The sequence below is a fragment of the Oncorhynchus nerka genome, linkage group LG16 (assembly GCF_034236695.1).
Source record: "Oncorhynchus nerka isolate Pitt River linkage group LG16, Oner_Uvic_2.0, whole genome shotgun sequence".
Classification (NCBI taxonomy): Eukaryota; Metazoa; Chordata; class Actinopteri; order Salmoniformes; family Salmonidae; genus Oncorhynchus; species Oncorhynchus nerka.
This window is the reverse complement of record NC_088411.1, coordinates 49150152-49163993: the sequence shown is the minus strand read 5'-3', so window position 1 is coordinate 49163993 and position 13842 is coordinate 49150152. Positions and strand designations below refer to the sequence as shown.

Genomic DNA, 13842 nt, shown 5'->3' with positions numbered 1-13842 from the left:
GCACTGTGAGTAATGGTGGCACTGTGAGTAATGGTGGCACTATGAGTAATGGTGGCACTATGAGTAATGGTGGCACTATGAGTAATGGTGGCACTATGAGTAATGGTGGCACTATGAGTAATGGTGGCACTGTGAGTAATGGTGGCACTGTGAGTAATGGTGGCACTGTGAGTAATGGTGGGACTATGAGTAATGGTGGCACTATGAGTAATGGTGGCACTATGAGTAAAGGTGGCACTATGAGTAATGGTGGCACTATGAGTAATGTTGGCACTATGAGTAATGGTGGCACTATGAGTAAAGGTGGCACTATGAGTAATGGTGGCACTATGAGTAATGGTGGCACTATGAGTAATGGTGGCACTATGTGGTGGCACTATGAGTAATGGTGGCACTATGAGTAATGGTGGCACTATGAGTAATGGTGGCAAATGGTGGCACTATGAGTAATGGTGGCACTGTGAGTAATGGTGGCACTGTGAGTAATGGTGGCACTGTGAGTAATGGTGGCACTGTGAGTAATGGTGGCACTGTGAGTAATGGTGGCACTATGAGTAATGGTGGCACTATGAGTAATGGTGGCACTATGAGTAATGGTGGCACTATGAGTAATGGTGGCACTATGAGTAATGGTGGCACTATGAGTAATGGTGGCACTATGAGTAATGGTGGCACTATGAGTAATGGTGGCACTGTGAGTAATGGTGGCACTATGAGTAATGGTGGCACTATGAGTAATGGTGGCACTATGAGTAACGACTAATGGTGGCACTAGAGTAATGGCACTAGTAATGGTGGCACTAGAGTAATGGTGGCACTATGTGAGTAATGGTGGCACTATGAGTAATGGTGGCACTATGAGTAACGGTGGCACTATGAGTAACGAGTAATGGTGGCACTATGTGAGTAATGGTGGCACTATGAGTAAAGGTGGCACTATGAGTAATGGTGGCACTATGAGTAATGGTGGCACTATGAGTAATGGTGGCACTATGAGTAATGGTGGCACTATGAGTAATGGTTGCACTATGAGTAATGGTGGCACTATGAGTAATGGTGGCACTATGAGTAATGGTGGCACTATGAGTAATGGTGGCACTATGAGTAATGGTGGCACTATGAGTAATGGTGGCACTATGAGTAATGGTGGCACTATGAGTAATGGTGGCACTATGAGTAACGGTGGCACTATGAGTAACGGTGGCACTATGAGTAACGGTGGCACTATGAGTAACGGTGGCACTATGAGTAACGGTGGCACTATGAGTAACGGTGGCACTATGAGTAATGGTGGCACTATGAGTAACGGTGGCACTATGAGTAACGGTGGCACTATGAGTAACGGTGGCACTATGAGTAACGGTGGCACTATGAGTAACGGTGGCACTATGAGTAACGGTTGCACTATGAGTAACGGTGGCACTATGAGTAAAGGTGACAAGTGAAGTATTTAAGAGAATAGTTTCATTCCAACTGTACTGTAGAGAGAGAAGTGTCACTCAGTAAAACAACATTTGTCAAAGAAAACATGGGAGAATACATTGGAGGGAAAACAGGCCGGCTATGTCTGAGGAAGGGAGGAACAAGAGACAGCAGAGGAATAAAGTGTACCTTTGTCACAGAGATGTCCTCCCCAGTTGGTATCACACAGACACTGCCATGGTTCAACACAGGTTCCATGGATACATCCAGGGTGAGGATTACACTGGTCACAGTACTGCCCCTGCCAGCCATACAGACACCTGGAAAACACACACACACACCAGTGGTGTCATTGAGCCCTAAAACCTTTAGATCAGGTGTCCAACTCATTCCACAGAGGGCTGGGAGTGGGGCTTTTCGCACCACCCTTATACTTGATTGATTATTTAAAAGGTCACTAATTAGTAAAGAACCTCCCTCACCTGGTTGTCTAGGTCTTAATTAAAGGAAAAAACAAAAACCTGCAGACGCCAGGCCCTCTGTGGAATGATTTTGACACCTCTTCTTCAGATGGTTTTCAGTCTCACAGGAGTTTCCATCATCATCATTATTCTGGACTGTGGACCTAGGTTCATCTTTCAAACACCCATGTGGGTTAGTATTCTCCTAAAAACCAATGAGTAGACGGGAGAGGCAGGACTTGGCCAATCTAAAATAAAACCAAGTTGGTTTTATACATGAGAGCAGTTTGGAATAAAATGATTTAATAACGTGTGTGGGACAGAAAAAGAGAAAGAGCGAGGGAGTGAAGGAGAAAACGAGCGTCAAAGTGCACACGAAAGAGCGCTTCGGTACCATGGGGTTCTTTAATCAGTTTGTCTCAGACAGGTCGGAGCCTGTTGAGTTGTATGTAGGTTTTTGGCAATACACTGTAGATGTACAGTATGTGCTCTAGAGTCCAGATAGATAGATATCTCAATGTTCTGATCTCTCAGTGTTCTGATCTCTCAATGTTCTCTCAATGTTCTGATCTCTCAATGTTCTGATCTCTCAATGTTCTGATCTCTCAATGTTCTGATCTCTCAATGTTCTGATCTCTCAGTGTTCTGATCTCTCAATGTTCTGATCTCTCAATGTTCTGATCTCTCAGTGTTCTGATCTCTCAGTGTTCTAATCTCTCAGTGTTCTAATCTCTCTACCAACATAGACAGGGCTCTAACTCCTCTAGCTCCACAATGGAATAGCGTGCAGGCCAGGCAGCAGGCTGTTAGCCAGCCTGCCAGTTTAGTGGAGTCTGCCACTAGGACAATCTGTGTAGTCCGCTCAGCTATCACCATTGAGACCGTGTCTGTGCCTCGACCTAGGTTGGACAAAACTAAACATGGCGGTGTTCGCAATCTCACTAGAATAAAGACCTCCTCCATTCCTGTCATTATTGAAAGAGATCGTGATACCTCACATCTCAAAATAGGGCTACTTAATGTTAGATCCCTTACTTCAAAGGCAATTATAGTCAATGAACTAATCACTGATCATAATCTTGATGTGATTGGCCTGACTGAAACATGGCTTAAGCCTGATGAATTTACTGTGTTAAATGAGGCCTCTCATCCTGGTTACACTAGTGACCATATCCCCTGTGTTAAATGAGGCCTCACCTCCTGGCTACACTAGTGACCATATCCCCTGTGTTAAATGAGGCCTCACCTCCTGGCTACACTAGTGACCATATCCCCTGTGTTAAATGAGGCCTCACCTCCTGGCTACACTAGTGACCATATCCCCCTTGCATCCCGCAAAAGCGGAGGTGTTGCTAACATTTACGATAGCAAATTTCAATTTACAAAAAAAAGAAAAGGTTTTTGTCTTTTGAACTTCTAGTCATGAAATCTATGCAGCCTACTCAATCATTTTTTATTGCTACTGTTTACAGGCCTCCTGGGCCATATACAGCGTTTCTCACTGAGTTCCCTGAATTCCTATCGGACCTTGTAGTCATAGCAGATAATATTCTAATCTTTGGTGACTTTAATATTCACATGGAAAAGTCCACAGACCCACTCCAAAAGGCTTTCGGAGCCATCATCGACTCAGTGGGTTTTGTCCAACATGTCTCTGGACCCACTCACTGTCACAGTCATACTCTGGACCTAGTTTTGTCCCATGGAATAAATGTTGTGGATCTTAATGTTTTTCCTCATAATCCTGGACTATCGGACCACCATTTTATTACGTTTGCAATTGCAACAGATAATCTGCTCAGACCCCAACCAAGGAGCATCAAAAGTCGTGCTATAAATTCACAGACAACACAAAGATTCCTTGATGCCCTTCCAGACTCCCTCCACAGATCAGACAATATAAAAATCGAATCTTCCATTCCTCTCAACATTTTTAGAAAAGGCTGTTGCACAGCAACTCACTGCCTTCCTGAAGACAAACAATGTATACAAAATGCTTCAGTCTGGTTTTAGACCCCATCATAGCACTGAGACGGCACTTGTGAAGGTGGTAAATGACATTTTAATGGCATCGGACCGAGGCTCGTGCTCCTAGACCTTAGTGCTGCTTTTGATACCATCGATCACCACATTCTTTTGGAGAGATTGGAAACCCTAATTGGTCTACACGGACAAGTTCTGGCCTGGTTTAGATCTTATCTGTCGGAAAGATATCAGTTTGTCTCTGTGAATGGTTTGTCCTCTGACAAATCAACTGTAAATGTCGGTATTCCTCAAAGTTCCGTTTTAGGACCACTATTGTTTTCACTATATATTTTACCTCTTGGGGATGTTATTCGAAAACATAATGTAAACTTTCACTGCTATGCGGATGACACACAGCTGTACATTTCAATGAAACATGGTGAAGCCCCAAAATTGCCCTCGCTAGAAGCATGTGTTTCAGACATAAGGAAGTGGATGGCTGCAAACTTTCTACTTTTAAACTCGGACAAAACAGAGATGCTTGTTCTAGGTCCCAAGAAACAAAGAGATCTTGATGGTTGCACAGTTGTCTCAAATAATACTGTGAAGGACCTCGGCGTTACTCTGGACCCTGATCTCTCTCTTGACGAATATATCAAGACTGTTTAAAGGACAGCTTTTTTCCATCTACGTAACATTGCAAAAATCAGAAACTTTCTGTCCAAACATGACACAGAAAAAATAATCCATGATTTTGTTACTTCTAGGTTAGACTACAGCAATGCTCTACATTCCAGCTACCCGGATAAAGCACTAAATAAACTTCAGTTAGTGCTAAATACAGCTGCTAGAATCCTGACTAGAACCAAAATATGTGATCATATTACTCCAGTGCTAACCTCCCGACATTGGCTTCCTTTTAAGGCAAGGGCTGATTTCGAGGTTTTACTGCTCACCTACAAAGCATTACATGGGCTTGCTCCTACCTATCTTTCCGATTTGGTCCTGCCGTACATACCTACACGTACGCTACGGTCACAAGACGCAGCCCTCCTAAGTGTCCCTAGAATTTCTAAGCAAACAGCTGGAGGCAGGGCTTTCTCCTATAGAGCTCCATTTTTATGAAACGGTCTGCCTACCCATGTCAGAGACGCAGACTCGGTCTCAACCTTTAAGTCTTTACTGAAGATTTATCTCTTCAGTGGGTCATATGATTGAGTGTAGTCTGGCCCAGGAGTGTGAAGGTGAACGGAAAGGCTCTGGAGCAACGAACCGCCTTTGCTGTCTCTGCCTGGCCGGTTCCCCTCTCTCCACTGGGATTCTCTGCCTCTCCCCTATTACAGGGGCTGAGTCACTGGCTTACTGGTGCTCTTCCATGCCGTCCCTGGAAGGGGTGCTTCACCTGAGTGGGTTGAGTCACTGATTTGATCTTCCTGTCTGGGTTGGCACCCCCCCTTGGTTTGTGCCGTGGCGGAGATCCTTGTGGGCTATACTCGGCCTTGTCTCAGGATGGTAAGTTGGTGGTTGAAGATATCCCTCTAGTGGTGTGGGGGCTGTGCTTTGGCAAAGTGGGTGGGGTTATATCCTGCCTGTTTGGCCCTGTCCGGGGGTATCATCGGATGGGGCCACAGTGTCTCCTGACTCCTCCTGGGGGACTAGGGTCAGTCTGTTATATCTGGAGTACTTCTCTTCTCCTGTCTTATCCGGTGTCCTGTTTGAATATAAGTATGCACTCTCTAATTCTCTCTTTCTTTCTCTCGGGGGACCATTCCTCAGAACTACCTGGCATGATGACTCCTTGCTGTCCCCAGTCCACCAGGGCCTTGCTGCTACTGCAGTTTCAACTGTTCTGCCTGCGGCTATGGAACCCTGATCTGTTCACCGGACGTGCTACCTGTCCCTGACCTGCTGTTTTCAACTCTCTAGAGACAGCAGGAGCGGTAGAGATACTCTTAATGATCGGCTATGAAAAGCCGACTGACATTTACTCCTGAGGTGCTGACTTGCTGCACCCTTGACAACTACTGTGATTATTATTATTTGACCATGCTGGTCATTTATAAACATTTTAACATCTTGGCCATGTTCTGTTATAATCTCCACCCGGCACAGCCAGAAGAGGACTGGCCACCCCTCATAGCCTGGTTCCTCTCTAGGTTTCTGCCTAGGTTTTGGCTTTTCTAGGGAGTTTTTCATAGCCACCGTGCTTTTACACCTGCATTGCTTGCTGTTTGGGGTTTTAGGCTGGGTTTCTGTACAGCACATTGATATATCAGCTGATGTAAGAAGGGCTTATATAAATCAATTTGATCTCTCAACGTTCTAATCTCTGAATGTTCTAATCTCTGAATGTTCTGATCTCTCAACGTTCTGATCTCTCAACGTTCTGATCTCTCAACGTTCTAATTTCTCAACGTTCTAATCTCTCAACGTCCTGATCTCTCAACGTCCTGATCTCTCAACGTTCTAATCTCTCAACGTCCTGATCTCTCAACGTCCTGATCTCTCAACGTCCTGATCTCTCAACGTTCTAATCTCTCAACGGTCTAATTTCTCAACGTTCTAATCTCTCAACGTCCTAATCTCTCAACGTTCTGATCTCTCAACGTTCTAATCTCTCAATGTTCATCTCAAAGTGCACCAAGTTCTTTTCTTTTTTTCCCCAGGGGAAGGAAAGACTACAGGCTTTGGGCTAAGCCCCCAATATCTTCAAATCTTAGAAACGCCCGACACACACACAAACAAGAAGTAAGACACCCAAGACACACACAGGTAGTTAAGGTATCTACATCTCTGTCTCTATCTCTGTGTGTGTGTGGTGTGTATATCTGACACATAGGGCCCTATACAGTGCATTGAGAAAGTATTCAAACCCCTTGACTTTCACGCCATAATGACAAAAGCAAATACGGGTTCAATTTTTGGGGGGCAAAAAAATCAACTGAAATACCTTATTTACATAAGTATTCAAACCCTTCGCTATGAGACTTGAAATTAAGCTCAGGTGTATCCTGTTTCCATTGTTGAGATGTTTCTACAACTTGATTGGAGTCCACATGTGGTAAATTCAACTGATTAAACATGATTTGGAAAGGCGCACACTTGTCTGTATAAGATCCCACAGTTGACAGTGCATGTCAGAGCAAAAACCAAGCCATGAGGTCAAAGGAATTGTCTGTAGAGCTCCGAGACAGGATTGTGTCGAGGCACAGATCTGGGGAGGGTACCAATAAATGTCTGCAGCATTGAAGGTCCCCAGGAACACAGTGGCCTCCATCATTATAAACGGAAGAAGTTTGGAACTCTTCCTAGAGCTGACCGCCCGGCCAAACTGAGCAATCGGGGGAGAAGGGACTTGGTCAGGGAGGTGACCAAGAACCTGATGGTAACTCTGACAGAGCTCCAGAGTTCTCTGTGGAGATGGGAGAACCTTCTAGAAGGACAATCCTCTCTGCAGCACTCCACCAATCAGGCCTTTATGGTAGAGTGGCCAGACGGAAGCCAATGCTCAGTAAAAAGCACATGACAGCCCGCTTGGAGTTTGACAAAAGGCATTTAAAGAAACAAGAATCTCTGGTCTGATGAAACCAAGATTCAACTCTTTGGCCTGAATGCCAATCGTCACGTCTGGATGAAACCTGGTACCATCCCTACGGTGAAGCATGGTGGTGGCAGCATCAAGCTGTGGGGATGTTTTTTAGTGGCAGGGACTGGGAGACTAGTCAGGATCGAGGCAAAAATGAACGGAGCAAAGTACAGAGAGATCCTTGATGAAAACCTGCCCCAGAGTTCTCAGGACCTCAGACTGGGGTTCACTGTTCAACAGGACAATGACCCTAAGCACACAGGGCAGCAGTTAGCCTAGTGGTTAGAGCGTTGGACTTGCAAGATCAAAGTCCCGAGCTGACAAGGTAATGAGTGGCTTCAGGATATCATTGAGTGGCCCAGACTCATGAAGCTGGTTGAGAGAATACCAAGAATGTGCAAAGCTGTCATCAAGGCAAAGGGTGGCTACATTGAAGAATCTGAAATACAAAATATATTTAGATTTGTTTAACACTTTTTTGGTTACTACATGATTCCATAAGTGTTATTTCATAGTTTTGATATCTTCATTATTTCTAATGGTTTGTAAATGTGATATTTCTGTTTTATTTTTAATAAATTAAAAACCTGTTTTTAGCTTTGTCATCATTGGGTATTGTGTGTAAATTGATGAGAATTTGTTTGAGAATAATGCTGTAACCTAACAAAATGGGAAAAAAGTCAAGGGGTCTGAATACTTTCCCAAGGCACTCTACACACACACACACACACACACACACACACACACACACACACTTAGCAATGATGTTTGTGTCAGAGCATTTTCAACAATGCGTGGGAAACACACAGAAGTATTTAGTGTGAACCAACACAAAACCAAAATTACAGCTGGTTCCCAAGGGGACCGTTAGCAAGGCTAAAATTAGCATGAGATCAGAACGTTGAGAGATCAGAACATTCAGAGATTAGAACATTCAGAGATTAGAACGTTGAGAGATCAGAACATTCAGAGATTAGAACATTCAGAGATTAGAACGTTGAGAGATCAGAACATTCAGAGATTAGAACATTCAGAGATTAGAACGTTGAGAGATCAGAACATTCAGAGATTAGAACATTCAGAGATTAGAACGTTGAGAGATCAGAACATTCAGAGATTAGAACGTTGAGAGATCAGAACATTCAGAGATTAGAACGTTGAGAGATTAGAACGTTGAGAGATCAGAACATTCAGAGATTAGAACATTCAGAGATTAGAACGTTGAGAGATCAGAACATTCAGAGATTAGAACATTCAGAGATTAGAACGTTGAGAGATCAAATTGATTTATATAAGCCCTTCTTACATCAGACTGTCTCTCTGTCTGTCCTCACGACACAGACATGGTTTGGCAGTAGTAAGGTTGGTTAGTGGTTAGTAAGACTACCCTTCTGTGGTAGGACCATCACTTTGCCTGCTCATCATGTACACTACGCCGATGTCGTTGTTCTTAGCAATAGATAGTACATCATAGAGCAGGGCTCGTCAACCCTGTTCCTGGAGAGAGACCCTCCTGTAGGTTTTAACTCCAACCCTGTTCCTGGAGAGAGACCCTCCTGTAGGTTTTAACTCCAACCCTGTTCCTGGAGAGATACCCTCCTGTAGATTTGAACTCCAACCCTGTTCCTGTAGAGATACCCTCCTGGAGGTTTTCACTCCAACCCTGTTCCTGGAGAGATACCCTCCTGGAGGTTTTCACTCCAACCCTGTTCCTGGAGAGATACCCTCCTGGAGGTTTTAACTCCAACCCTGTTCCTGGAGAGATACCCTCCTGGAGGTTTTCACTCCAACCCTGTTCCTGTAGAGATACCCTCCTGTAGGTTTTAACTCCAACCCTGTTCCTGGAGAGATACCCTCCTGTAGGGTTTAACTCCAACCCTGTTCCTGGAGAGATACCCTCCTGTAGATTTGAACTCCAACCCTGTTCCTGTAGAGATACCCTCCTGTAGGTTTTAACTCCAACCCTGTTCCTGGAGAGACACCCTCCTGTAGGGTTTAACTCCAACCCTGTTCCTGGAGAGATACCCTCCTGGAGGTTTTCACTCCAACCCTGTTCCTGTAGAGATACCCTCCTGGAGGTTTTCACTCCAACCCTGTTCCTGTAGAGATACCCTCCTGGAGGTTTTCACTCCAACCCTGTTCCTGGAGAGATACCCTCCTGTTCCTGGAGAGATTTCCTGGAGGTTTTCCAACCCTGTTCCTGGAGAGATACCCTCCTGGAGGTTTTCCAACCCTGTTCCTGGAGAGATACCCCTGGAGGTTTTAACCTGGAGAGATACCCTCCTGGAGGTTTTCACTCCAACCCTGTTCCTGGAGAGATACCCTCCTGGAGGTTTTAACTCCAACCCTGTTCCTGGAGAGATACCCTCCTGGAGGTTTTCACTCCAACCCTGTTCCTGTAGAGATACCCTCCTGGAGGTTTTTACTCCAACCCTGTTCCTGGAGAGATACCCTCCTGGAGGTTTTTACTCCAACCCTAATCTAACACACCTGATTCTAATAATTACCTGGTTGATAAACTGGAGAGAAAACTCACAGGAGGGCAGTTCTCTAGGAAGAGGGTTGGAGAGCCCGGTCATAGATGAATACCAGCCATACATGATATATAGACAGCACACAATGAACCAAAAAAGGGGCAAAGTGCCTTGACTTTCATCAGTAACAACAAACAGACACAAAAATACGCACATATAATAACATACGCACTACACACACACAGATTTTGTGTTGTAGATATGTGGCAATACAGTAGTGGCAATACAGTAGTGGCAATACAGTAGTGGCAATACAGTAGTGGCAATACAGTAGTGGCAATACAGTAGTGGCAATACAGTAGTGGCAATACAGTAGTGGCAATACAGTAGTGGCAATACAGTAGTGGCATGAGGGCACACAGTGAATCTGTTGTGAAGTCTGTTGTATTTAAAATGGTAGAACTGCCTTAATTTTGCCGGACTCCAGGAAGAGTAGCTGCTGGGATCCATAATAAATACAAATACAAATCACTGTTCATAATGGCAGTAGCTGTAATCTCCAATACATCACTGTTCGTAATGGCAGTAGCTGTAATCTCCAATACATCACTGTTCGTAATGGCAGTAGCTGTAATCTCCAATACATCACTGTTCGTAATGGCAGTAGCTGTAATCTCCAATACATCACTGTTCGTAATGGCAGTAGCTGTAATCTCCAATACATCACTGTTCGTAATGGCAGTAGCTGTAATCTCCAATACATCACTGTTCGTAATGGCAGTAGCTGTAATCTCCAATACATCACTGTTCATAATGGCAGTAGCTGTAATCTCCAATACATCACTGTTCGTAATGGCAGTAGCTGTAATCTCCAATACATCACTGTTCGTAATGGCAGTAGCTGTAATCTCCAATACATCACTGTTCGTAATGGCAGTAGCTGTAATCTCCAATACATCACTGTTCGTAATGGCAGTAGCTGTAATCTCCAATACATCACTGTTCGTAATGGCAGTAGCTGTAATCTCCAATACATCACTGTTCGTAATGGCAGTAGCTGTAATCTCAATACATCACTGTTCGTAATGGCAGTAGCTGTAATCTCCAATACATCACTGTTCGTAATGGCAGTAGCTGTAATCTCCAATACATCACTGTTCGTAATGGCAGTAGCTGTAATCTCCAATACATCACTGTTCGTAATGGCAGTAGCTGTAATCTCCAATACATCACTGTTCGTAATGGCAGTAGCTGTAATCTCCAATACATCACTATAACATCTGCACTCGGTCCGCAGGTAGTATTACATTTCATTACATTTCATTATAGTACAACGGTTTGATTTGTCTAATCTTATCAATTTCTTCTTAGCTAGCTACACAGCCGTCATAGATAATTGCGTAATTATCGTATTTCGTCGTCCTAACGCAGTCTACACTGCCCTGCAGCTAGCCAGCTAGCTAACGTCCACCGTTAGCTAGTCCACCGCTCAACTATTACACTCAACTGAACGACTTGATTAGTGTAGTGTTAGCTAGCTACATAGTTGTCTTTGCTGTCTTCGTACCCAAGATAATTGTGTAGTTTAGAGTATGTAGTTTTATGTCGTCCTTAACATAGGAGACTCTGCTAGCTAGCCAACAGCTAGCCAACGCTACCGAACAGAACTTCTGCACTCAACAACTGGGTCGCATTTCGCTCGCTCCACAGGTAGTATCACATTTTTCATTTCATTTCATTACAGTACAACGGCTTGATTTGTTTGATCGTAGCTAGCTACTTAGCTAGCTACACAGCCGTCTTTGTTTCAAAGATAATTGTGTAGTCTAGAGCGACTTCCTAGGTTAGTTAGCCAGCTATTGTCGTTCTTTTAACGCAACGTAACGTAATCAACACTGCTAGCTAGCCAGTAGCCCCGAATAGCAGCACAGTAGAAACTATTACACTCAACGGAACGACTTGATTAGTGTAGTGTCAACAACGCAGCCAATGCCAACTAGCCTACTTAGTCAACAACGCAGCCTCTGCCAGCTAGCCTACTTCAGCAGTACTGTATCATTTTAATCATTTTAGTCAATAAGATTCTTGCTACGTAAGCTTAACTCTCTGAACACTCGTGACGTGTAGTCCACTTGTCATTCCAATCTCCTTTGCATTAGCGTAGCCTCTTGTGTAGCCTGTCAACTATGTGTCTGTCTATCCCTGTTCTCTCCTCTCTGCACAGACCATACAAACGCTCCACACCGCGGGCCGCGACCCTAATCTGGTGGTCCCAGCGCGCACGACCCACGGAGTTCCAGGTCTCCGGTAGCCTCTGGAACTGCCGATCTGCGGCCAACAAGGCAGAGTTCATCTCCGCCTATGTCTCCCTCCAGTCCCTCGACTTCTTGGCACTGACGGAAACATGGATCACCACAGACAACACTGCTACTCCTACTGCTCTCTCTTCGTCTGCCCACGTGTTCTCGCACACCCCGAGAGCTTCTGGTCAGCGGGGTGGTGGCACCGGGATCCTCATCTCTCCCAAGTGGTCATTCTCTCTTTCTCCCCTTACCCATCTGTCTATCGCCTCCTTTGAATTCCATGCTGTCACAGTTACCAGCCCTTTCAAGCTTAACATCCTTATCATTTATCGCCCTCCAGGTTCCCTCGAGAGTTCATCAATGAGCTTGATGCCTTGATAAGCTCCTTTCCTGAGGACGGCTCACCTCTCACAGTTCTGGGCGACTTTAACCTCCCCACGCCTACCTTTGACTCATTCCTCTCTGCCTCCTTCTTTCCACTCCTCTCCTCTTTGACCTCACCCTCTCACCTTCCCCCCTACTCACAAGGCAGGAAATACGCTCGACCTCATCTTTACTAGATGCTGTTCTTCCACTAACCTCGTGCTCCCTCCAAGTCTCCGACCACTTGTATCCTTTTCCCTCTCTCTCTCATCCAACACTTCCCACACTGCCCCTACTCGGATGGTACGCGCCGTCCCAACCTTCGCTCTCTCTCCCCGCTACTCTCTCCTCTTCCATCCTATCATCTCTTCCCTCTGCTCAAACCTTCTCCAACCTATCTCCTGATTCTGCCTCCTCAACCCTCCTCTCCTCCCTTTCTGCATCCTTTGACTCTCTATGTCCCCTATCCTCCAGGCCGGCTCGGTCCTCCCCTCCCGCTCCGTGGCTCGACGACTCATTGCGAGCTCACAGAACAGGGCTCCGGGCAGCCGAGCGGAAATGGAGGAAAAACCCGCCTCCCTGTGACATCCTTTCACTCCCTCCTCTCTACATTTTCCTCTTCTCTCTCTGCTGCTAAAGCCACTTTCTACCACTGCATCTGCCTCTAACCCTAGGAAGCTCTTTTGCAACCTTCTCCTCCCTCCTGAATCCTCCTCCCCCTCCCCCTCCTCCCTCTCTGCAGATGACTTCGTCAACCATTTTGAAAAGAAGGTCGACGACATCCGATCCTCGTTTGCTAAGTCAAACGACACCGCTGGTTCTGCTCACACTGCCCTACCCTGTGCTCTGACCTCTTTCTCCCTCTCTCTCCAGATGAAATCTCGCGTCTTGACGGCCGGCCGCCCTACAACCTGCCCGCTTGACCCTATCCCCTCCTCTCTTCTCCAGACCATTTCCGGAGACCTCCTCCCTTACCTCACCTCGCTCATCAACTCATCCCTGACCGCTGGCTACGTCCCTTCCGTCTTCAAGAGAGCGAGAGTTGCACCCCTTCTGAAAAACCTACACTCGATCCCTCCGATGTCAACAACTACAGACCAGTATCCCTTCTTTCTTTTCTCTCCAAAACTCTTGAACGTGCCGTCCTTGGCCAGCTCTCCCGCTATCTCTCTCAGAATGACCTTCTTGATCCAAATCAGTCAGGTTTCAAGACTAGTCATTCAACTGAGACTGCTCTTCTCTGTATCACGGAGGCGCTCCGCACTGCT

At 45.5% G+C, this 13842-nt stretch overlaps 1 protein-coding gene across 1 annotated transcript in view; it reads right to left on the bottom strand.

Moving 5' to 3' along the window:
- Positions 1 to 13842, bottom strand: part of LOC115121905 (protein jagged-1b-like) — a 197082-nt gene that overhangs the window by 111755 nt on the left and 71485 nt on the right. Inside the window, exon 6 of the mRNA XM_065002719.1 lies at positions 1612 to 1742. Coding sequence (XP_064858791.1) covers positions 1612 to 1742 — 131 coding nt within the window. The remainder of the gene's footprint in view (positions 1 to 1611; positions 1743 to 13842) is intronic.